The following is a 26,828-nucleotide window of genomic DNA, read 5'->3' as shown; positions in this document are numbered from 1 at the left end:
TTAAATCTCACAAGGAACTAAGTCTTGTGGAAGCTGGGCAGGGTACGGGTGGAAATTCTACACCCTGTCCCCTCCATTCCTTGCTTAGATTTTTCTCTTGTCCATGATTACAAATACAGAGTTTCAGTGACTATCTTAAAAGTAATATCAAAGATATTTTTAAGTAGTGCTTTTTCACTACCTCCTGTAAATTAGGCAGAAGGCAGAATCCAGTGTCACAGGAGATACAATCAAACAGGGTACAGTCCTCATCCTCAGGGATGCAGTAGGCAACACAGAGAAGCGATTAAGCACTTCCAGCACCGGATGACAGAAGCTGCAGTACTGTGTGTCGGCTGTGCCTTTGAGGCCCAGTCTTGTCCAGTGATTGTTGTTCAGAAAGTGGAAGGAGAAAAATAATACTTGACGTTTTTAACGGAGAGATTTATTCCTTGAATTCTCGATATCACATTGCGAGTCAGAAAAGGATCATGAATCCATACTTTTTAGAAAGAATTGTCCTTTGCCATTTGTGACAACATGGATGGACCTTGAGGGCATTATATAAATGAAATGCGTTAGAGAAAGCCATATACCGTATGATCTCTCTGATACATGGAATCTTAAAAACACCACCACCAACAACAAAACGAGCTTATAGATACAGAAAACAGAAAAATAGATTGGTCGTCAGGGTGGAGGGTGGCTGAAATGAGTGAAGGAGGCCAGAAGATACAGGCTTCCAGCTATAAGATAAATAAGCCCTGGGGATGTAATGTATAGTTAACAATACTGTATATGTGAAAGATGCTGAGAGAGTGACTCTTGAAAGTTCTCATCACAAGAAAAAAATTTGTAACTACGTTGCGTGATGTTAACTAGACTTACTGTGCTGATCACTTTGCAGTATTACCTGCATTGAATCGTTACATTACATTGTATACCTGAAAGACGTATAATGTTATATGTCAGTTATTTTGCAATAAGAATTTTTATTTAAGAAAGGAATATTTGTGTGACAGTTAAAATTCTATAGTGATCACACCAGCCAGAATAGTTTTCCTCTATAGCCTTGGAGAAAAGTTTACATGGACAGAATTAGGCTTGTGAACTTTGAAATACTGAGAAATGACGAGGATCAGTTGGGTGTCCTGTGTCATTGTCAGAAACCAGATCATTTGGCAAAATGCTGATCTTCACCATCCATTTCTATTTCCATCTCACACGGTATTCTTTTTTCTCAGCTGTTTTTCAGATGGTGGTACTTTTCTTTTAAAACCCATAATCATAGTAATTTTCAACTAATAAGAATAATGGGGTAAAGAATATTTTTACCTAAGGAAAAAAATCTTTTCAATTTTTTTCAGTATTTTTGAGTTGGGGAAATTTCATAATAAAACATTGAAAGAATTTTACAGTAGACACCCACCAACTAGAGTCTACAATTGACATTTCATTGTAATTGCTGTGTCACATCTATCACTTGATCTATTCATCTTAATTTTTTGATACATTTCAGAGTAAGTGGCAGACATCCCCACGTGCTTTAGTATTCACATCATTAGCTAGAGAGTAATATTTTAATTATGGATTTTTTGTTTTTGTTTTGAGGTGAGATTTATATACAGTGAAACATACAAATCTTAAGTGTGATGTTAATGTGTTCCAACAAATATGCATTACTGTACAGCCAAAACCCCTATCAAGAGAGAGCGTATTACCGCCACTGAGAAAGCTCCCTTCCCAGGAAATCCTCTCCTTACCACCCCAGAGCTGTCTGCTCTTTTGTTTTGTAACCAGTGTCTTAGTTTTGCCTCTTCTAAAGCGTTATATAAATGTAATCATGTTGTCTATACTTGTTTATGTAAGGCTTCTTTCACAAAGCATAACGTTTTAAATTCATTCATGTGTTGCATATATTAGCAGTTGGTTCCTTTCTGTTGCTGAGCAGTATTTCTGAGTATTATGCCAGACCTTTTCCCAAAATGGTTGTACCAGTTTGCATTCCGGCCAGCAATGTGTGTGAGTTCTCTTTGCTCCGTACTCTGGCCAACTTTTGGTGTGGTCCGTCTTTTTAATTACAGTCATCCTGGCTAGTGTGTAATGGTACCTCTCTGTAGTTTTAATTTGGATTTCTCTCGTGACTAATGATGTTGAATACTTGACCATCTGCTTGTTGGTCATTCCTGCATCTTCCTTTCTGAGGTGTTCTAAACAGTGTTGATTTCCTGTGTAGATGATACACATGTTTGTCCATCTTATTAAAAAGATTCTTACAGTGTTGTGTTAGGGAATTGTCTGTTTATTGGTACTTGAAAGAAATGGGCAATAGAAAATTTAAAATATTTATTTAATTTCAGGCCTTTGCTTTAGATGATTTCTACTTCTATTATTTTTGAATTTGAAAATTTTCTCAATATAGCTATTTGAATTTGTTTTGAAGAAGCAAAGGAATAATACCAAATTTGCTATGAAATGTCAGTAATTTACAAATTGATCCCAGATATGTTTGCCTCTGTATATGATTCTTGGGTAGTAGCTGTGCCTGGAACAAATAGTTAAATTTGCCTAGTGTATTAGTCTTCATCAAATTACAAGTTTTTTTTTAAAAATCTGATTACAAAACCTAATCACTGCATTATCAGTGGTAAAACACCTTTTCTTCAAAACCCTGGGGAAGCTTGGCTTTCCATACCTCTAAGTAAATTATTTGTAAGCATTGGCCCTGAGTTCCAGGTCAAAGAGAACCACAGAATTTAGACCATATCACACTAGTGTGTTAAAGTGAGGAAATAATATGTGAGCCAGTTGTTATTCTCAGCTCTTTTTAGTGGGAGCATAATGGTTGATTTTCAGTGATTGTATAACAGAATTATACTTTACATACATATGCTTTACATTTTGAGACTTGAAAGATATTTAATTAAGTACATGTTACAATACCTAATTCGTAGCTGATAAGCAACAGAATTTAGTTCCCTTTTCTCTGGTGAAACCCTTTAGAGATGTTGTTACTAGTCTTCTGATTGATAAAGCTTCTGAAAGTCCCCAAAGTATGTTTTCCTCTTAAACCTTTTTCTTGGGATGCTGCAAATAGTTGCTGCTGCATTTTAGAAAATTGAAACAGTTAGGACAGTGGAATTATGAGCCCTTTTGATTTGCCAAGAAATTTTATTATAGTAGGAATGTCATCAAGCAACTTTCATTCACAAAGTATAATGTATATTATATCACATTTTTGTCATATGGATCTACCTAGCAAGTTCTTCAAGTGTCTTTTGCATTATCAAAGAAGGTGTTTTCACATACGTATTTCTTATATCCTTTTAAGGAAAGGTAACCTCCCTAAGATCACAGAACACATTTGAGGGCAAAGTCCAGAACTTTCAACTCCTGGTCTGGTTCTCTTTATTAGTGTATACCACCTCATCAGGGTCTTTATTCTCTCCCAGTGGCTTTTAAACATTTTTGACTACTACACATGGTAAGAAATACACTTAATGCTACAATCTAGCATACACGTATATGTCTGTCTCTGAAACAAGTTTTGCAAGGAGTATCTATCCATACCATGTGAGATGCACTGTTGTTTTAATCTACTCCGTCCTGTCTTTGCCTGTTCCATATTTTAAAACATTGATTTCATGAAATATTGGTAGGTCACTTGACAAAGGTGTGGAAGTGGTCCTCTCTGATTGGGAAGAGTATTTAATCACTGACATTGTTGAGAATTGCTGGCATGTACTGATGAAAAAAAGCAGGCCAGTTTTAATTACTGTTTTTGACGTCTGTAGACAGTGTACTTCTTCAGTGCCTGCAGCGAAACTGACTGTGCCCACTGGCCTGCCCCTGGTACACCAGTGGGCTAGCAGTTTGAAAACATGTATTCTGCTTTGCATTGAACTTCTGGGGCCTGAACTGAGCAGCAGATTCAAAGATTTCCTGAACTTACGCTAAGAGCGAGAATGTTCATTTTCAGCTGCTGTGTGGAATTTTCAAACATAATTTAAACTTTAATTTGCATTTGGAGAAAGTATACAAAAATTTTTTTCTGCTAGGCCAATTTGGAGAATTTTCATGGTAAGGAGTGAAAAATAAATGTGGCAGTAACAGTATGATAAATAAAGAACATGTTTAAGAACGAGCTTTTCATCTCTGGAGATGAGGAACTAGTTGAGAAGAAGCTTAATGATCATTTACTGGTTTGGACTGGATTATTATTCAGGGAACGACATCCAACTGATACTACAGAAATAGTTCTATCATTTTTTTAGATTACAAGAATAATTGGTATTTTATAGTTCCCTCCACAAAAGCAAGAGAAATCTGGAAAGAAAAATTACTCACCTAAAATCCCGTTACCCACAAATAACATTGCTGTTAACCTTTTAGTTTATATATTTCAAATGGTTTCATGAACAAATACATGTTTTTTAAAAATTGAGATAATACTCATTTTTTTTTTCTGTGTCTTTTGGGTATCATGGGCTCGTCTTTCTGTGTCAGGACGTGCAAATCTGTGTTATATGTGGTGGAATTACAGCAGAGCCAGCAGAATTTTTCTGAAGGACCAGATACACACTGTTTTAGTTTTGTGCGCCTTGCGGCCTGTGTCACAGCTGCTCGGTTCTGGCATTGCCGCAGAAAGGCAGCTATAAGCTGTACCTAACCTGATGAGCACGACTGTGTTCCAACATGACTATATTTGTTTAAAAAAAAAAAAGACCCATAATTTGTTGACCCCTGCTATGTAATATTCCAGTGTTTCCATTTGTCTATCCAGGCCCTTAATAAATATTTAGGTGGTTTCTAGTGTTTTACTACCGTAATTAACACCTTTATGAACCTCTTTATACATTTGTACGGTTTAAAGTTTAGTTACCTTTTTATGATAATTCCTAGCATTACTACTGTCAGGTCAAAGGTATTCATGTTTTAAATAGTGATATATCTTGCCAGCTTGCCCTCCAGACAGGTGGTATTGCTTTAATGACTCCTCAGTAGTGGGAATGCTGGTTCTCCCATAGCTTCCCCCGCACCGCTGTCATCAAGCTGTTTAGCCTGTGCCAGTGGGATGGGGAAAAGATATTTTGCTTTTTAATTCACAGGAGGTTTGACATCTTTTTAGATTTTTATTGACTTATTTTTATTTGTTTTTGTTGGACAATTTTTTTTAATAATGAAAGTTTTTAAAATTTTTATTTTGAAATACAGATTCACAGGAAGCTACAAAATAGTGCAGTTTTTGAGTTGTCTTTTATAGAGTTGTAGAATTTTTTATGTATTCTGAATATTCTTTGACATATGAATTGCAAATAATTCAGATATTTCACCTGTCTCATTTAACAGCTTTATTGAGGTAATAATAGTTGATACAATACAGTGTGCACTGCACATATGTAAAGTGTGCAGATGGGTAAATTTTATGTTTACCCACAGTCAAGATATTTAATATATTTGTCATTCCCCAGAGTTTTCCAGTGCCTCCTGGTGTCCCTCACACCTGCCCTTCACACCCCTTATCTCCATGGAGCCACATCGGCCTCTGTCACTGTCATTAGTCGGCATTTTCTAGAGATTTACATGCATGGGATTGCACAAGTGTGTGCTGTTTTTTGTCTTGCTTTACTCAACATGCTTATTTTGAGATTCAGCCATGCTGTTGCATGAATCGGTAGTTCATTCCTTTTCTGCTGAGTAGTGGTCCACTGTTTAAATGTGCCACAGCTGTTTATTCCCCTCTGATGGACATTTGGGTTGTTTCCGAATTTTGGCAACTTAAAGCTGCTGTGAACATTCCTGTAATTTATCTCTTAATTTTAAGGCATATTTTATCGTATGGAAAACAGTTAACTACGTTGGGATTTTTCCTTTTGAAGGTGGATCTTGCTTAGTTAGGCTGCACACCTTCCCCTCCCTCCAGTTAAAAAATTCCTTCCCATTTTCTTCTAATACTTTTGTAGTTTATTTTTACTTCTTGGTCTATCTGAAGGTTTTTTTGTGTGTGTGTCTGTGGGTGGGGAGTAATTAGGTTTACTTATTTACTTTTTTTAGAGGAGGTACTGGGGATTGAACCCAGGACCTCATCATGCATGCTAAGCATGAGCTCTGCCACTTTGAGCTATACCCTCCCCCTCATCTGAAGTTTTTTAAATATATCATAAGTAGAGATCAAACTATATATTTTCCCAAATGGATTGTTGCCCCAATACTATTCTTGCCCCCCAGTGATTTAAAATATCACCCCTATATAATCCTACTTTCCAAAATTACATGGTTCTTATTTCTAGACTCTATTTTGTTGATCAGTGTGTCTGTTCTGTATCAGTACTGTACTGTCTGAGTTGTAGTTTTGATATTTTGTTAAGAGCCCTTCGTTCTTTTCAAAAAGATTTTTCACATTTTTAGAATTTTTCAATGAAATATAGTTGGTTTATAGTATTCTGTTAATTTCAGATGTACAACAAAGTGACTCAGTTAAACATATTTTTTCAGATTATTTTCCACTGTAGGTTATTAGATGATGTTGAATATAGTTCTCTGTGCTCTACAGTAGATCCTTGTTGCTTACCTGTTTTATGTATAGGAGTTTGTATCTGTTAATCCCATACTCCTGCTTTATCCCTCCCCCACTCCCTTTCCCCTTTGGTAACCGAAGGATTGTTTTCTGTGTCTGTGAGTCTGTTTCTGTTTTATATATAGATTCTCACGTTTTTTAATAGCTAGAATTAAGAACAAGCTGTGGAATCAGCTTGTCAGATTTTCTTAGAATTTGTCTGGGGATATCAAATGGCATTTCACTGAATTCATAGATTAACATCAAAAGAATTATAATTAACCCTTTTACAAAACTACATCTGCCCCACCTACCAGGTGTATGTATGCCTCTCCACTTTTATTACTTTCAGTTAAACATTTTTAATAGGTAATATATGCAGGAGATTTTTAAAAAGGATATATAATGAAATATTACCGTGTCTGAGCCTCCCTTCACAGAAGCAGGCACTACCATTAATTTCTTTAGATCCTTCTAGAAGAGCTGTTCTATGCCTAGTCAAACAAAAATGTGTGCAAATGTAGCATTAGATGTAACAGGCAGTCAGAGATTATTCTCATCAGCAGCAGATCCAGCTTTTGTGGGTCCTAGAGTGAGAATTATTTTGGAATCCGTGTATGAAAATGAATAGAGCAGTTATTTACAATGAGGGAAAAAAACACAACAAATTAGTTTTTTAAAAGCTGATAAACACTACAAACAATACAAAAATCCAGAAAAAAATAACATTTATTTTTGACTGTCTCATACATTTATGTAGTATTTGTTTTGGCTGCATTTTATTTGTCTCCTCCTATGACAATTATTCTTTTAAGTCATTTTCTATAAGAATAGAAAGTTAATTTGGTCTTTTTGCTCCAGACTATGGACCAACCTGCTGCTGTCACAAAAGAGGTGGCCAATATATACTGATACGTAAAATTAGTAAAAGAGAAGCACAAGGTACAGAAGAGTGTTTATTGGCTGATCCATTTTGTATTTTTAAAATATGTATAATGTGTTTGAAATACATAGGAAAAAGTTTGCAAGGCTCGCACATGAAAAACAATAGTGTTTATCTCTGGGGAGTATAGTGATATTGTATGAACTTGGTAAAGGTGAGGATTTTGTTTCCTGTATTTTTACACCTTTTTACTGAATACTCAGTTTTTAAACTTTGAAAATGATAGAAAAATGGAGAAAAGAAAGCAAAAGATAACAGAACGAACTGAAAGAATACGAGGGAGGAGTAAGGAGCAGATAAATCCACATCATCTAGTCGTCAATACAAATTTTTTAAATAGGTGATCTATGAACACGGTGAAAACTCAAATGGTTCAAAAGCATATGTGGTACAGTGCAGTACCACCTCACACCCACTAGGGGGTCTGCCATCAAAAAACCAGGAAATAACAAGTGTTCCTGAGGATGTGGAGACAATGGAGCCCTTGTGTAATGTTGGTGGGAATCTGTAGCCACTGTAGAAACCAGTACGGTGGTTCCTCAGTAACGTAAAAATAGAAATTACCATGTGCTCCAGCAGTTCTAGAGAACTGAAAGAAGGATCTGTGGGGATAATTGTACACTCATACTCAGTTTTACAAGATGGAAAGAGTTCTGGAGGTGGATTGTGATGGTAGTTGCTCCAAAATATAAATGTACTAATACCACTGAACTGTGCACTTAGAAGTGGTTGGGATAGTCCATTTTGTCCTACATTTGTTCTACCACAGTTTTTTAAATTAAAGGAAAAAGTGTGTGGTAACAAGTCACTCCTTTTGTTTGACAGCTTCCCAGTTACCCTCCTGTGAGATAACACTGGACCGATGTCCAGTGTTCTGTATTTCTTTCTCTGCATCACTAGTTAGTTATGTCTCTCCCTTTTGAATTCACATCCGTGTAACACTTTATCTTCTTCTCTTAAAACGTCATACTGTTCTGTCTTACAGTTTTTTAAGTGCATGTCCTTATTACCTATCTCACAGCATCCAGTAAAATGTCTTTGTAGCTTAGTAGTTGCTCATTAAATACTTGTTTAATGATTGAGCAAAGGAATGAACTCTGTGGTCCTGGAAGGTACAAGAATTGGGGGGCTCTCTGTGTATATAAAAAGGGGATCATATATACAGCAGTCTCCTTTAGTGACTAATGTAGGGTCCTCACGCTTTAGCGTGATAGAATAATCCGGGAGATCTTGTTAAAATGATGATTTTTGTGGCCTTATCTTTTGGAATTCTCAGGCATATGTAGTGAGGCCCAACACTCAACATCTCTCTGTGTCTTTGCGTGCCTCTGCAAGTAGTCTGTGAATCTCACTTGGAGAAACATTGTCCTAAGTCGTTTGTATGCGGCTTTCAGCATTATAGCTGAAAATTATAGATTGAGTTCAACTATATTTAGGGAGCATTTCCAACGTACTTACAATGCCAAGTGAGAGTAATCCACCGTGGGGCCTCCGTGCCTTCTCTACGTAAACGTGGTACACAGTTAACGTTCATCATGATAGTATTAGGATAGCATTCAAAGACTCAAGTATGTTCAGTCTTGTTAAGGAAGGGTAGCTTATGTTTAGTAAAGATCTTTATGAGTTCTTCACCCAAAAAAAAAATTACGTGTAGAGCAGTTTGTGAAATTTAAGAGCTTTAAGGACCCTAAACCCCAAGTTTGAGAAACATTGCACAAATATTAAATTCCACAGTAGAGTAGCAAACTTGTAAACATAAACACACATGTGAGTGCTGGAATTATATGCTTAAGATTTTACGTTATCCTGAGTGTTTAAAAGCCAAGCTTAAAACTTATGCAGAAAATTCATAGACAGCAAAGAATAAATTTATGACTCCTATTGGAGAAACAGTGGTATAAAACATTAAATCCTTGAGAAACTTGAGAATCCTTGAAAATATTCGCAATATCTAATTTTCTGATAGTGCCGACTAATGGTATTTTTAGAATTCAGCTAACCATTTATTTCAACAAATGCACTTTGAACACGTGTTAAGGTTTAGACCACTGGGGTTTCAGTGGTAAATAGGGCGGTGATGGCCTAGGAATGCAGAAGAGAAAAGGGGGCCTGTGGATCAGGAAAAGCTTCTGTAAGGAATTGTTTTTTAAAATCTGAAGGATGAGTACCTGTTGGCTAAACCGAGAGGTAACGTTGAGGCGGTGCAGTGCAGCGGACCTGGAGGTGCAGGCGTGGAAGGGTAGACATGGAATTTCGAGGTCATGTGGTACCTCTGTCATAATGTTGCTTCATAGTTTTATCACTCCGTCTGTCTCTCCTGGAGATGAAGGAAAACCCATTCACTTTCTTTGGAATAAGAAGCTTTTCCAAGAAGTGCGGGAGGGTTCTGGTGCTTTGTTAGTTGAATCATTACTTACAGCAGGCTTGTGACTGGACTGTCACATAACATCCCTGAAGTGATTTCAGGCTGTTAAAAATGCTTGGGTTTTATTTGTTGGGTTTTTTTTTTTTAAGGACTTACATGTAATTTTGTGAATTATTGAAAAGAAACTTAAGAAGAACCAACTGTGCAGTGCAACATAAAATGGACAAAATGACTTTATTTCTCTACTTAAAGTGCTATTTAAGAATTTTAAATACTTAAGCCTTTAAAATCAAACAATAGAACTCCAACAGTTCAGAGCTAATGTAAACGAAAACCGTTACAATCTTACAATCTCCTAAATAACAGCATAATAAAGTAACCTTGAAGCATTGGTGTTGGCACTACATTGTTTCCTGTTTGAATTGAGAGGCAGTTTCCAGCGTTACGTAACAGTGATGGAATTAAGTGATGTTTCCAGTAAGAGAATTTTGCAAGTATAATATGTTTTAGTATTAAGTTCTCCTTGTGCATTTAGCAATTAAAATTATTCTGGAAATGATGGTAGCATTAGAAGGGATAGGGAGCTGTCAAAGAGAGCTTGAAGCTTAATTATCTCTTTGGTAACAAAATGCATAATCTTCCATTATGGTGCTTATTTTCCTATGGTAATTGACTCATTTGCTCTCTGGTTATCATTTTAACTTCCCAACCACAAACATCTGCTCTTTCATTGTGTTTAATTGATGTGAATACCATCTACAGAGATGTTAAAATCCAGGGAACATTGTAGAGGCATTATTTTATAATTCATGAAAGGGAAAACTAAATGATGAACATTGCGATGATTTTTTTTTCTAATAGGCTTTGAAAGTCTGTTTACTAAATATGCATGCTAAAATTACATTAATTGGATTTTCTTTTGAAGAGGATTTTGCTGTGTTTTCCAGAATTATGCACCCTGCCTTAGGGGAAGCCTCAGTCCTTGAGGCTCAAGGAGTGTCATTTCATCAGAAACATGGTACCATGGTGGTTAAGATTAAATGTTTTGAAGGTAGAAAAAATTTAGTATGTTACCATTTTAAGACAAGGGATGGGTACAAATTGTATATACATCTGCTTATAATTTTAAAAATGAAAGGATAAATCATAACATTTTTTAAATGGCTCTCTACAGGGGAAGGGAGGAATGAGGGTAGAGAGAACAGGGTTAGAAGCAAGTCTTACTGGAATATACCTTTCTTTTTGTAGATTTAAAATTCCTGAAAAGGGAAAAGTAAGATGAAACAAGTGACCCTAAGCATGTACAACTACTTGGTAGTGTAGCCAAATAGAAAGTTAAAACTCCACGTGAAAGTTACTATTCCAAATAAATTTAAAATAGTAATGGGACTATATATACTAGTGAAGTTTACTCAAGGAAAAAAAGAATTCCAAAAATCTTCAACTGTTTTCTCTTGGTGGAAATGTTGATATTGTTATTCTGAGACTACTGAGTGCAAGAAAAAACATGTAAGTTAATAAGTTGTTGTCATTGAGAACAGAGATTTTTGGCATGTGAGAAAGGAGATACAGATGTGAAATGAATACGATTCTGTTAAAACTTACAGTCCCAAATTTAATTGGAAATACCAGGATGAAATCATGATGAATTTTATGTTAAAAAGTACATAATTCCTAGCTTTGTCACAAATAGAGGCTAAAAACAGTGACCAGAAGATGCTAAAGACCACTCGGGTCATGTCAGAAAGGACTCAGGAATTTCCAGTGAACTCGGGCTTCTGTTGATCAAAGATGGGTCAGTTTGAGAAGGAAAAGAATAACTTCCATGGATTGAAACAAGCCAAATATATTTTAATCCATGAACTCATAAGGATACTTCAAGATAAACAACAAGGTCCTACTGTACAGCACAGGGAACTATATTCAATACCTTGTAATGACCTATAATGAAAAAATATGAAAAGGAATATATATATGTATAAACAAATCACTGTGCTGTACACCAGAAGTTAATGCAACATTGTAAATTGACTGTACTTCAGTTTTAAAAAAAGCCTTCGGTGATCACATTTGAGAGATGACATTAGAGAACCAGATCATTGTCTTGAAAACTGGTAAGCTGAAGGAAAGAATCAAACATTATCATGCTCTTTCTATAAGAACTGTGCTTGGAGACAACCAGCTAATTGATGAGGGGATGTTTCTCTTTATAGAAGGAACGAGAGAATGAGAATATTACTTTTTTGCAACTCGTTTTGCACAGGCAGTGATTATCAAAGACTGTTAACATCAAGAAAAGAGACACAGCCACACATTATGAACCCTCCTGCTGGAAGGACAAGGCGCTGCCTATGAAGTGGTGTTGGGGGGCGTGGGGACAGGGAGCCTGACTCCAGTCAAGCTTCTACATTCAATTGCCCGTAGGGAGGATGAACATGTTAAGTTACTCCTATGGCAATGCAGTCAGCAAAAGACGGAGTACAGGAAACTCTGTATGGGACAAACGACTTCTTCAGCAAACACATTGCAAACAAAGGCAAAAGATTACCTGTAGATTAAAAGAAACATTAATTAACGAGTGCACCTTGTTTGTCCAATTAAAGTAAATCATCTGTTATTTGTAAGTCAGTGATTTACAGCTTTGGGTTAAGGGGAAAGGGAGACACTGGAATATTCAGGCTCTTTGCCCCAAAGATTCTGTCACTCCACCTCCCACCCTTAAAACCAGTTCGTGTAATGAGGGGTGTTACTAATGGGGATGTGTGTGTGTTTCAGCAAGTGAGCTATTTGAGGCCTCTCATGTGACATTTGTACTACTATTTCTTTTTTTTTTTTTTGGTTACTCATCAAGCTGAGTGAAAAGAAAGATAAAGTCAGTCTTCTCAACTCTTTGAATTTTAATTATGACTCTTCCAAAATTCATTTTTAGGTCGCTTAGAATGTTCCTATTTTTAATTTCTTCAGTACAGTCAACTTAGTAAATATTTGTCAACAGAGAAACTCAGAAATCATCTTTATAATTACTCTTCCAGTTAATTATACCAGAATATCAATTTTTAAAGATACTGTGTTCTTAACATATATTAAAACATATATACTTGTTACACGTTTTTGTAAAAATGTATGAGAGCTTCAAATAATTAAACATTCTGTGAATGGTTTTAAAACACTACTTACAGTTACCTGTTTTTGTTAATATCTTAATTTCCTTTCTATTTTAAAGCCCAACCTGAATTCCTAAAGCGGCCTTCTAATATATATGCTCATGAATCTATGGATATTGTGTTTGAGTGTGAAGTGACTGGGAAGCCAACTCCAACTGTGAAGTGGGTCAAGAATGGGGATATGGTTATCCCAAGTGATTACTTTAAGATTGTAGTAAGTATTTTTCAAAGAAGCTTATCTCTGAAACCTTTAAATCTTTAAATGTAATCACCAAGAAACCTGTTATCTGTAGTACATAAACTGCTGTATGTAAGAGAAGATAGAAAAATTCACTTAGAATATAATCTCTTCATTGGCTGCTGAGAAAGCTGAGCCCAGAAATATTTTGGTAGCTCTGAATGATCACATAGCAGATGAGTGGTTGAACTCAGCCTAGTCCATATCTCCTGGCCCACAGTCTACTGCTCCTACCGAAGCATGCTAGCAGCCTTAAACACAGCTGCCATGACTTTCTGGGTGGTGAGTGTCCTGTGCGTGTACCCACGTGCACCAGTTGTCTTCATAGCTCTCTGTTCAAGGAGCAGAATTCTGTCCTTCATATACTGATGCTCAGGCCCTTCAAATTAAGTATGACCCAGTGTTGGACAGTTTTGACAGTAGATACAAAGGTTCTTTTAAAAAGTAAAGCAAAAGTAAACAATTAGCCTTCAATCTATTTAAGAATATTCAGCCATTTATTGCTTTTTGCTTCATATATATATATAGTAAATGCTTAGTAAATATTATCTACTGTTATTATTAGCATTATCTAACATCCTACTAACAGAACTATCTAGATTTTAGTGATAAAGATGAATGAGATATCTTAAGATGCATACATGACATTTATAGACATAATCAGAAGTAATTATGGTTGTTAAAGACTTAATGTTTCATTATGAATTTCTCATGGAAGTAATTCGTTCTTCGTAGGAATATATTTACTGTTTTTGAAATGCATAATCTCATATATTACAAAAAGTAATTCACAAGTATTTAACCCTAATTAAAAAGCACCGTGTTATGATTAACTTACCATTTTGCATTATTTTCATACCATATTATAAACTCCTAAGCCCATTTTGGGTTACATCAAGAGCAGTAATAGTAGTTGACATTTACGTAGCACTTTATAGTTTAAGGGCAGCTTGTATATATGTCGTCTTGTTTAACTTATTATAGTCTAATGTGTTAGAACTACTGATATTAAAGATAATCTTAAGAAGATGCCTTGAATTCACAAATTCAGACTTCCCACTATGGTCACCTGGTACTGCATGCCAGATACTTTTTTCAGGCAAAGATGTATACAAGTTTACAAACATCGTGGCTATGACTTCATGTAAGGATTGAGTTCTTAATTACTAATGATAGTGTTTTCTTTTCTAGTCAGTTAAGTCAGTGCCTTTTCAAAAAATTTAAGTTAGTAGATACATAGGTAGTTAATATTCAGTAACTGGATCATACAATTTTACTTGTTTTTCCTCTCCAGAAAGTGCATATCCTTGAGATTTTGAACTGTTCATCAGTTGAATCATAAAATTTTGTTTATGTTTTTCCTCCTCAGAAGGAACATAATCTTCAAGTTTTGGGTCTGGTGAAATCAGATGAAGGGTTCTACCAGTGCATTGCTGAGAATGATGTGGGAAATGCACAGGCGGGAGCCCAACTGATCATCCTCGAGCATGGTAAGAGGGGCTGGAACAGCGAGGTGGAAGGGGCTGGCTGCGTTCGAGGAGCCCAGCGCCTGTCGCAGGGCCTGTCACTCCAGGGTAGCTAGTGAATAGTAACCTGTTTGTAAAGGCCACTATATGGTATAACTAAGAGAAAAAAATGCCACCTGAATCATTTTTATTGCTTAAAATGACCTTGGTCATTATAAGAAGGCATAAAATAGTAGAATTTCTCCTTTTCTTCCTATGTTTGTCTATGATTATGGTTCCCTGTTTGTTGAAAATAATTCAGTAGAAGCGTGCCACTTTTCCGTTTTGGCAAAATGCTTACGTGTGACCACCGACTTAGGCACTCACAGAAAGAGTGGGCTAGGTGGGCTGATGTCTTTATTAGCAGCAGTGATTTTCCTTAGTAAATGTCATGGCGCTCTTAGGATTATTTCCATGGAACTAAATAAAAGGACTTCAGTATACTTGTGTTTGTGATTACTATTAGAAGTGTAACTCTCGCAGTGTAAATGCTGGCTGCGTTAGACGCCCGAACTAATCCTGACTGGGCTTTCCTCTGAAATCGCTTGGTTGGCGTCATAACTATTGTGATAGTGTGTGTGTTTTTCCCTTTTTGAGACAAGGTTTTAAAAACAGGCAACATTTTGTGGGCTGGTGAAATTTTTTAGTGACCTTGTCAGGGATGTATTAAGGATGCATAGATTCTAGGAAGGAGAGTAAATGTCTTATTAATTTTTCTATTTTAATTTGCAAGATAAATATTTATATGGGAAAACTAAAAGAGAGACTGTAACAGTTCATGAGATCTGATCTCTGCCTTTCTGAGGTTTTTAGTATTGTAAGACATGTAGGAAATGTGTACAACTTTAATACCAGTCCCTAATAAGTGTTATTTTTATAGTATAGATAAAGCAGCATTCAATTCAGAAGAGAGAGATTCTGTGTGAACAGGGAAGTTTTTTCACGGGAAGTGTTCCTTTGTAATAGACCTCCAATGATAAGATTTCCAGGTGTTAAAAAGGGGACCTGGGTCAGCATGGAAATAAAATAGAGTATCTCTTCTTGTAGGAAGGTGGCCTGAAAAGGCAGAATAGAAGCAGGTTGATCATGGCCTTGATTATAAACAATGAAAGCAATGCTGTAGTAAGGCAGTCTGATGATAAAGTTAGGTTTCATTAGAAGACAGGGTGATTGAAGGAACATCGTTACAAGAAACCATTGTGAAATAATAAGTACTTCTACTAGAGAAATAGGAAGGATCCTAGTAAAGAGAAGTCGTGATTTATCTAATTCAGACTTTATCAACTGATTGGATATAAAACATTGTTGTAGAGGAGTCAGAGATACTTCAAAGGTTTTGTCTGGGTGACTGAAGAATGGTGATGCTTTACAAAAATAGAAAAGGAAGCTGAATCAGGGTGGAAGGGAGCCTCTTCTCAGGCTGTAAAGAGTGTGTACGGAGCGTCCTACCCTCACCTGCAGTAAAAAGCTGGATGACCCGCAAAACCATGATTCTATGAGCCCATCAGAGAGCTACCGAAGGGGGCATGGTCAGGAACATGGAGCGAGAGCCCTCTGTGGGGAGGTAAACAGGAATGGTCGAAAACTAAGAAGGAAAAGGGAAAACTGAGAACGCCCCTGGCTCCTCGTCTCTCACCGTAAGCACAGACAGGAGTAGCCTCCAGTGGAACTGGAAGCCTGTAGTGTGCTAATGGGAATGGTAACAGTAAAACCCACACCAAGCCTAGTTCCTGCCTGAATTGACTAAACGCCTCCACACTAGAGTCTTGACAGAATAGACATGCCGGTTTCCAAGTGTAAATAATAATTATCTCGGTTTCTGCTGTTCCGTATACTGTGCTCAGCATTCAGTCAAAAATTATTGGACATAAACAGAAAAAGCAAGAGAATACTGACGCACTGTTGAGAGATAATCAGAAAAGCAAATTTGGGAGGCCCAGATGCTGTAACTATGAGACAAGGACTTCAAAACTAATTATTAGTATGTTAGAGGATTTAGTGGAAAAGGTAGATAACTTGAGTGAACAGATGAAGAATTTTGGTAGAAAGATGAAAACCATAAAGAGGTTGAAGACTCTTGTATTTGTACAAAGAGTGGAAGTGTTCCATAGCCAGAGGAAAGAAACTATTAAACATAAAAAACGTATTATTAGAGGTGAAACATGTTTCCAGAATGATCAGTAGACTCAGCACAGCTGACGAAATAATCAACTTGAAGGTAGTTTAATATAAATTATTTAAACTGAAACAAAAAGCAGAGGGACGACACAGAGCATCTAAGATGGGACAGTATCAGACGGGTAATGTAAGTAAACTGGAGGAAAAGAGAGTAAGAATGGAACAAAGCAAATATTTGAATAGATAATGGTCAAAAATTTTAAATGGACAAAATGATACCACAGGTCCAAGAAGAAGCTGATTCAGCCCTTTGTAGGCTAGAACCACCACCACCACCACCACCAACAGTGATAATAATAGAAATAAAAATAATAATAGTAGTAAAAAGAAAATGCTCCTGTTGCCATCACAGTCAGAAACTACTGAAAACCAAACATAATGAGAAGACCTTGAAGGCAACTGGAAATTTTTGAAAAGACATATGCAGGGTAACCAAGATAAAAATTAGTAGACTTCTTGCCAGAAATGGTCCAGCCAGAAGACAGCAGAGCAGCACTTCTAAGTCACTGAAAGGAAAAGTCAACACAAATTATATGCCCAGCAAAAGTGAAAGTGAAATTAAGACCTTTTCAGAACAAAAGCTGGGGAGATTCATCGTCAGCAACTGGGCGACAAGAAACCGTGCCAGGACCTCTGCAGGCGGAAGTAGTCGTGACAGACACCTGGAGAGTCTTCACAGAAAAGCAAGGCAGGTGAGAGCGGTTTAAAAACAAAAAGTTAAAGTTCTTTCTTTAGGAGATGATTGTCTTAACAGGGGCCTGGGAACTTTTTCAGGAAAAGGCTGAATTAGATAGTAAGTGTTGTAGGTTTTGTAGGCCAGTCTCCTCTGCAGCCACTCAGCTCTGCCCGTGTGGCATGAACCGACCATGTAAATCAGACAGCGTCAACTGCTCCCGTAAAACTTCATTTACAAAAACAGGTGGCAGGTCCTCGTTTCCTGATCTCTGTTCTAAATTAAAGATACTTCTTAACATATAAAATTAAAATGTATGACAGAAAATTAAAATGTATAACAGAAACAGTGAAGTACAGTAGTAAGTAAGTAGAACGTGCTTATGTTGCAGATCAGTTCATACAGTATTACTTGGAGTAGACTGATCAGTTAAAGTGCATATTGTAAACCTCAGGAAATCACTAAAAATGGAAGAGATATGACTAGTAAGTGAAAAGTGGAAATATAGTGGAACCTTAAAATTAGTCTAAAGGAGAAGAGGAGAAAAAGGAACAAAGAATAAATGTGACAGATCAAAAAAACAACTAACAAGATGGGAAATTTAAATGTCCTATCAATAATTACATTAAATATAAATGCATTAATTGTAAGTGGTTCAGGGCTGTAGAATGTCTCAGTACGTTTAACTGGATTTAAATCATCCAGAGTATATTCTTTAACCTCAGTGGCATTAAACTAGAAATCAATAACAGATAACCTGGAAAATTCTCAAATATTTGAAAACAAAGCACCCTTCTAAATACTCCATATGTCAAAGAACAGCTCACACAGGAAATCAGAAGATAGTTTGAACTGAATGAAAATGAAAATATAACTAATCAAAATTTATAGAATGTGGAAAATAGTGTTTTGAGGGAAGCTTTTCAAGACTAGATTAAAACAAATTAAATCTGAAGCATTCAGAAGAGGAAAATGATAAAGAGCAGAAATAGATGGAAAACAGGAAGTAAATGAAACCACGAGCTGGTTCTTTGATTTCAATTACATGAGAATACATTAACCAGACTGATCCAGAAAAGCACAAATTACCAAACCAGAGATGAAAGGGAAGATCATTACAAGTTCTGTCGACTTTAAAGAGGATTTCCAGTGTGTTAGAAACAACTTTATGCCAAAGTTTTTGAAAAGGAAGAGAGCAGAGCTGGTTTGATTAGAGAGGTAAAACATGAACTTACGATGTGTCAAGTTTGGGTTACAACAGAAAAATAGACGAAAATGTCTAGAATCACAGGGAAGTCAGAAGATCTGGAAGAAAGTAAGTTTTGGTTTCAGTAGATTTCAAGATTTTAAACCAAACTCTTGCTACAAATTATGGCAGCTAACAGTTGTTTATTTTCCTGTGTGTAGACAGTAGTGTCCCCAGCTGCCGTGTGGCAGTCTTTTATACTATTAAAAATTAAAACTCCTTAGCCTTCTCTTCAGTAAATGGAGTTGTAAAGGATAGTATATTATTGAGTCTTACTTCTGCCTTCAGAGGAGTGTCTTAGTCATCCAGAGTTCATCCCTGAGTATACTCTTGAAGATCTGCACAGATACCATCACCATTATCCTTTGATAATTTTCTTGCCATTTTATATGTATATGTATATTTTTAATGGTCAGAAATTCATTCTTGTTTCTGCCTTAAACCACCACTATTTCATGTGGACTCATACCTCAGTGTCTTACTTTATCTACTTAAAGGATGGAATTTATTCCCTCAATGGTTTTCCTTCTTACCAGTTGCATTTATTTAACTTATTTCTAACAGAATCTGCTCAATCCTGATTTTTTGAAGTCTTCTCTTTAATCTCAGTCTTATCACATCACTTTAAAAATGCGATTTTCTAAAAGGAGCTGGGAAAGGAAGCTTCTGTAGCAGAAATAGCGCTTCACAATTTTTGAATGTATGGAAAAAGTGAAATCACAAATGAGTGTGGATTGAAAGAATCATACATTGAATGAAACATGGACAATTAGTTGGTGATTTGGAAAGAATTAAATTATATATTTACCTTATATCAAAATAAAATATAGGTAAAATTTAAATTAAGCCCATAAAAACTTTGAAAGATGGTAGAAGAGTCTCACCATTTGCTTTTACTTACAAAAGAAAGAAAAGGGAAAAATACCAAATGAGATCGCTCATATGTGGAATCTAAAAAAAACCCAACATAAATACAAAACAGAAACAGACTCATAGACATAGAATACAAACTTGTGGTTGCCAAGGGGGAGGGGCATGGGAAGGGATAGACTGGGAGTTCAAAATTTGTAGATACTGACAGGCTTATGTAGAACAGATAAACAAGATTGTACTGTAGAGCACAGGGAACTGTATACAAGGTAGCTCACAGAGAAAAAATGTCGCAGTGAATATATGTATGTGTATGTTCATGTATCACTGAAAAAGTGTGCTCTGCACTGGACTTTGACACAACATTGTGAAATGACTAACTCAATTAAAAAAAGTTTAAAAAAGAAAAGGGAATACAGATGAAAAGTTTAGTATTTTAGGATATAAAAATTTTAATGTTTTGTGTATAGTAAGAAATACTTTAAAGAGGAGACAAGCTAGGGCAGAACATCATAAGAATTACAGAAAAACTTAATGTTCTGAATGAATGTAACAAGAATGCACACAATGGGTGTGATAAAGCGGCTAACATAAGCATACAGTTTGCAATAGAGCAAAGATAAAGAGAGCTTGTAAACATGACGGATGTTCCATCTCACTTAAAATCAAAGGCATAAAATTAAATCACTTTAGTGATAACACTATTTTTACCTAATAAAGATTTTATCTTTTAATGAACACGTCTTTATAATGACTAGTTAGGATGTGATTAGGTTTCTGTCTTTGCTTTACTCTTAGTGGAAATGTAAATGGTTATATGATTTACCAAAACCATTTTGACAATTATATATTAAAAATCACTGACCCAACTCATTTGTTCTTTTAGGAGTTTTTCCTAAGGAAGGAATCAGAGGTTTGGACAAAAACTATTAATATTAATGTTAGTAATTTAAAAAGAAAAGGGTAGGGATAAAGAAAGAAAGAGTAAGCAGTGACTTGCATGTCCCAAAATAGAGGTAGTTAAAATAATTATAGTAAAACCTTGTGATGAAAATTTATTTGGTCATTAAAAACCATGTCTTTGAATACTCTTTACTAATGTCAGGAAAATCTCAGGAGATAACGGCAAGTAGTAAAGTAAAATATAAAGTTACATATACCAGATAATCTGAATTTAGTTTTAAAAAAATAAATGTACACATTTGGATATCCCCATGCCAGAATGTTACCAGTGAGTATCTTTGAGTGGTGATCTTTTCTCAGTTTTCTAAAGTAACCCTATGTTACTTTTATAATCAGTAAAAGTTTTTCTTTTTTTAACTTAATAGTAAATCCACCTTTCAATCAGTGCTGAAATTTAGAAAAGGTAGCAAACACACCATTATGAGACTTTCTGCCAAAAACCGTCATGGATGGAAGCTGACTTACAAGTAACTCCTTTCACAATAGAGTTGTGTTGTGTTGCAGGAAGTGGATAAATGGCAGATGCTGGCAGTCCTCACTGCCACCCCTTGATTTGGCAGGACAGGGACTGGAGGCTCAAGCTGCCTCCAGGAGGGAGGATGGAGTCTGGCCCCCTCGGAGCCTCTTTCCCTTCACATCCATAGCACTGTGAATCTCCAAGACAAATGCAGAATGTATGTATTTCCCAAATCCGCTTGGCCATGGAGCTTTCTTAAAGGTAGATCCATCAATATCTTAAAGGGTGTGATTTGGGAATCATTGATGTAGGGGTTTTCAAAGGAAAATGGACAAGATTATGGTTGGCAAACAGTGGCCCAGAGGCCATATCCAACTAATCTCCTGGTTTTGTGGGTGGAGTTTTATTGGACACAGCCACACACGCGTGTTTACAGAGCGACTGTGTCTACGTCTGGTCTGTTGTCATTTTCGTACTTCACTAGCAGAAGTGAGTCATTAGGCAGAGACCATGAGACCCACAAGGCCTAAAACATTAACTCTCCAGCCCTTTATAGAAAAAGTTTGCCAAACACTGGACTCTACAATACACACCTTTTAGCCCTGATAGTTTGTGATTCTAAGTTACTTCTACTTAGTGGAAATCTATTTCACTTAAAACCTGTTAAATTTTTAAAAGTTGGGGTAGATGGGAAAAGGCAGAAGAGGTGCAGGAGGGTGAAGATGAAAAGACGGGAGAAGAAAGTCAGACTTGCTCCTGGGAGCTGCCAGTGGTGGCTGACTGCAGGGAGGTGCTGCGAACAGGGGAACCGAGAAGTGCACAGAGCCTTCCTTCACCGCTGTATCTGAGAGACACTCAGGCAGTAGAAGCGCCATGGAGTGAACTGGAAAGTGGAAAGAAACCTGGTGTGTGATGGTCCTTGTCTTCATGAACTTTGTTTAAAAATAACTTGAAAGTGTTTGAGCATCTTTGACACCAAGTCTTATTTTTGTAGAGGGCCCTTTTCTGACTCCCGGTGGAAGTGTGTGGCTGTAAATCTTGGACAGTATGGTTTTTAAGCTAATTGTCACCTTTGGACATTAAATGAAATTTCATAATTATAGTTGAAATATATGAAACTTCTGTGTAACAACACGAGGAAACAGAATTTCTAATCAAATTGGGAAGTAGGTTTGGGGAATGAGTATGTCTCAAACATACCTTCTTTTCTCCCCCAGCTTTACTGAGATATAATTGACATATAAAACATTGTATAATTACATCTCTAGAACTTGTAAGTCTTAAACTGGGAGTTTCTGCCCTCTGACCAACATCTCCCCATTTCTTCCATCCATAAGCTCCTGGCAACTGCCGTTCTAATTCTCTGTTTCTTTGAATTTGATGTCAAACATACTTCCTTAATCAAAACACTTAACATTCATTTTTTAACATTTAACTTTACTTCTATGCATTTTCAGGAACAGCAGCTCTTGATTTTAGGAGATCATGGCTTGTAAAATATTTAACGTAACATAACAGTATTATTTGAATTTGCTGCAAGTTCACATTGTGCTGTTTTATGCTAAAACACTTTGTCTTATGATTGTTGAATGACTTTTTTAAAGTATTGGAATGTAAATTATTGCAAGTATGTTAAGAATAGTAAGAATTAAGGTAAAATGTGTTTTTGTCTCTTTTAACTTTTTATTATCCTTTCTTCCTGTCAGTTTGAATTTAAAAATAGGTTCCAAAACTCATGTTAAGAGTGAAATGTAAAAGCACAGAAATGTGGTTTTTCTCTGTACATTTATTCATATCAAGTCTGGTAATTGGCAGTTTTTTACTTCTAGTAAGGAAAGATGGGCTGGTGAAAAGGGAGGTAACATGAACTTGTTTTTAGTAAAGGAAATTCATACATTACCAACTCATTAAATGACTTCTAGGATATCATGGCAGTGGTAGATAAGGATACATGTTGAGCTTCACCTTTTTTTCTTTTTGACAGAAACATTGGTAAAAAAAATTCCATATAGTATCTGCGGTAAATACTGAATAATAAAAGTTCTGGAATAAGTGACTAATGACCTGGCATGATTTAAAGTTGGCTAGAGAGCAGGAAATTGTTAGTCATTAGTGGAATATTTTAAATCTGAAGCACTAGAATGTGTGATGGTTGGTGCTGATTTTAATTAAAGGATACATTCTAATCAGTTATTTTGCTTCTTTGAAGCAGTAATTATAACTTTAAGGGAAGTTTTAACTCAAGACAACGGTGATGAAATTTGACTTCTTAATCGTAAATTCCATGTCTAAGAATTTTCTAGTATTGAAAATGCATCTAATGTCAATGCCTGAGTTCTAGTTCTTGCCTGCCATTAACTTGCTGAGTGATTGGATCAGGTACTGAAATTCTGTAGTTTTTTATTTTATATAAAGTGAAGGAATTAAATGATCTCTTAGATCCCTCATCGCTCAAATAACCGATTAAATGAAGCTGTTAATACACATTAAATATAAAGTGCCTTTCAGAACACTTTTTCTGTCTAGGTATTGAAATAAATAGGTATATTGTTTGCAGAAAGAGTAAGGCACTGCCAGTTAGTGATTTTATGTTACCTGCCATAATATGTATAATGAACCAAACCTCCTGCTAAAAACCTGAAGTGCTGGCTTCGTGTCCTAACCCCATTCCCGATGAGGTGGTCTCTCCAGGTGTCAGTTTTCTTACCTGCCAGTATGAACAGTAATCTCTGCACAGCACACCTTTGAGGGGAAAATAGAATAATACATGTTAAGCATTTTGTAAGCTATAAATTTATAAGTTATAAATTAAGGAAATGGTAATTTGAAAGAAAATACAAAGGCAAAACTGCTGAATGGAAATTGTCAGCATTAAACCAGAGTCCAGTGAAGATAAAAGGTTAACTTTGTGATGCAAGGTTTGAGGATGTTTTTTAAATGGACAACAAAAATGCATTTAATATTCAGTTACATCATTTAAATTTGTAAAACAAGAAAAAAACGTATGTGACCAGATGGCAAGGTATTTGAAATGATCTGGCTAAAACTAAACTTGGCACCAAAGTAGTTTAAAAAATATATAATACATGTTCATTGTCAAAAACAAGAATGTATACTTGACTGAAATAAAAGCAAGTGTACCTTTTAACCTCCCCTAATCTCACTTTCTAGAGAGATCCCTTGTTAACAAGCACTGTCTTTGTATTTAATCTTTCAGTAAATATTTGTTGAACAAAATCATGCATGTGATATAAAATTCTATATGCATTGCACCGTGTGGTGGGGATTAAATAGCCAACAAGCAGACGTGCTTCTCTGCCCTTGTAGTGCTTCTGCCCTGTTAGCAGAGACAGACATTAAGCAAGCAAATAAAATAATTTAGCTTTTGTGTCTACTTAAAGGAAATAAAAATAATGCTCTGGTAAAGAATTATTGAAGGTATACTGGAAGCTACTTTAAATAGGATAGAGAGAGCCTTTCTGTTAGGATATACAGGTTGGGACCTGAGCATTGTAATAAGCCTACATATACATGTACACACATTCATGTATAAACTTTTTATTTACAGATGTGAAATCATTTTTTGTGATTTTACCAAACAGTACTTTGTGTCAGTACTTAAAGTTTTCACCCTTTTAAAAGTGTACCCTTTTTCTTTGTAACAGCTCTATTGTCAGCAGACAGGAGTATGAGGAGACTGGAGTTTTTGCACTCTTGATGACAATATACATTTTTTTGAAGTGCAATTTAATAAAAATTTAGAATTCACATACCCTTTCATCAAATAACCCTCTTATAATAATTTATCTTGCAAGTATAGTTACCAAGTATTTAAGGCTATTTGTGTTAGACTAGCATACATCTGGAAACAGTGTGCCATCAGTGCAGCCAATAAGGGGATTAAAGACACGAATAAAATGGAATACTAGGAAGCTGTTAAAAATAACCTAGATCTCTATAAGGTGAATAAGATAGGTATGGGAAAATATTCAGGTTATGTTATTAACTAAGCAAATGGCAGAAAAGTATAGTCTGATTTCATTTGGGGAAAAGTTGGAAAAGAAGGATATAGATGTATATATGCTTGTACGTGTAAGAAAGTTTTAAAAATCTACATGACCATCTGTTAAAGTTTGCTTATATTTGAGGAATAGGATTGGAAATGTGTGAAGATGAGGAGTAGAGAACAATGTACTATTGTAAATTTTTGAAAAGCCAAGTAAAAACTATTAGAAATTAAACTTGAAATATTGCAATCAGGTCTGTACATGATTCTTACTTTGTTCAGGGTAGTTTAAAACTTCCTGAGTTTTTATTTACTGAAAGAGAATGCTACAGGAGAAAAAGGAGGTTGTCAACCCTATTTGGCAACAGTCTCTGAATATCTTACCTTCTTACCTCCAAATACAATGTCTTCTATTACAGCATTTTTCTCCTGGAAGATGAATCATGTCATATAAATACTAAGACAGTTGTAGTTCATGAAGATACTAAAAACAAATTTATTTTGTTAAACCAACAAGTATTTTATCGAGTACACGTGCTGTGTGAATCAGGATCCATAGTTACCTGGAAGAGCTCCTGCTATAAAGGCCATCAGGAGAAATGGCTAAAACCATAGAGTCAAGCTGGGGTGGACCCGGGAGATCTGAACATCTAGTCCAGCTGAGCTGGAGACTCAATTCTAAGTGACTTGCCTTGTATCACGTAGCTCGGTGGCATCAAAGTTAGGACTGATAACTGTGTCTTCAGTTTCAAAAATCACTTGTATCACTTTAGCAAGTTTAATGTTTTCAAGACAAAGATCATTTACGTTCTTTTGATTTCAAGTTTAGCCTTAAATCTACAATCTACTGTGGTTTGTGGACAAGGTCGATGAGGTCCATCATTTTGCAAGGATGACCGTGCATCTGGTGTGCCTGAGACGGTCCTAGCTTATGTCTGTTGTCCCAGCATAACTACCAAAGGTGCATTTTTTCACTCTCAGAGATACCTGGCGTAGACAGTATATTCTATGGTCACTCCAATTACCACCAATTTATTGAATTTAAAAGGTTCTAAACAGTTACTGGGGTAGAGGTTTTGGATTATGAATCTAAAGGATTGCAGTACAAGCTGTGCTAAATGCCAGAGTGGTGCTGTAGTTCTGAGTGGAAAGAAAAGGTTTCTGCTGGATTGGGCAGACAGGGAAGGCTTCTTGAAGAATGTGGCATTTAAGCCTAGCGAAGAAGGATGAACGGGATTTTAGGTTGGTTACGTTACACGATGGTGAAAAGGATGACATTCAGATGTGTAAGTAAGGTTCGAAGTGCATTTGGAGAATGGAAAGCAGCTCAGTTTACCAGTTGTTCAGAAGAGTAGACTCACAAGATTACACATCCTGGAAGATGTGTGTAGGCCAGACTATTTAATACCAAATCAAAAAGTTGGAATCTTTTGAGTAGCTGGAAGAACCTCACAGTTTCCAGGTGCATGAAGAAACAGTAGCCCTTGACGAGGACTAGTGTGTTAGAAGTGTGTTGAAGGAGTTCGGAGAGCAAAATAATGCAATCTCCCGGGTCAGAGGGGATGTTTAAGACCCTCAGCGAGGTTTTGACAGTGGAAAGAGAAATTCTTTTTATCCCTTCCTTAATGGCTTATGACATGGTAAATATTTATTAAATGTCAGGTAGATGTTTCTCCAGAGGAAGA

At 36.1% G+C, this 26,828-nt stretch overlaps 1 protein-coding gene across 4 annotated transcripts in view; it reads left to right on the top strand.

Annotated features, from left to right (window-relative positions):
- NEO1 (neogenin 1) overlaps positions 1-26,828 on the top strand; it is a 157,995-nt gene that overhangs the window by 64,216 nt on the left and 66,951 nt on the right. For all 4 annotated transcript variants that reach the window (XM_072951072.1, XM_072951073.1, XM_072951075.1 and 1 more), the window contains exons 6-7: positions 13,067-13,221; positions 14,615-14,735. In XM_072951072.1, the coding sequence (XP_072807173.1) occupies positions 13,067-13,221; positions 14,615-14,735 (276 nt within the window). The remainder of the gene's footprint in view (positions 1-13,066; positions 13,222-14,614; positions 14,736-26,828) is intronic.

This window comes from Vicugna pacos, chromosome 27 (assembly GCF_048564905.1).
Source record: "Vicugna pacos chromosome 27, VicPac4, whole genome shotgun sequence".
In the NCBI taxonomy this organism is placed as follows: domain Eukaryota; kingdom Metazoa; phylum Chordata; class Mammalia; order Artiodactyla; family Camelidae; genus Vicugna; species Vicugna pacos.
Note: the sequence above shows the minus strand (reverse complement) of the source record. Positions and strands in the feature narration are given on the sequence as shown.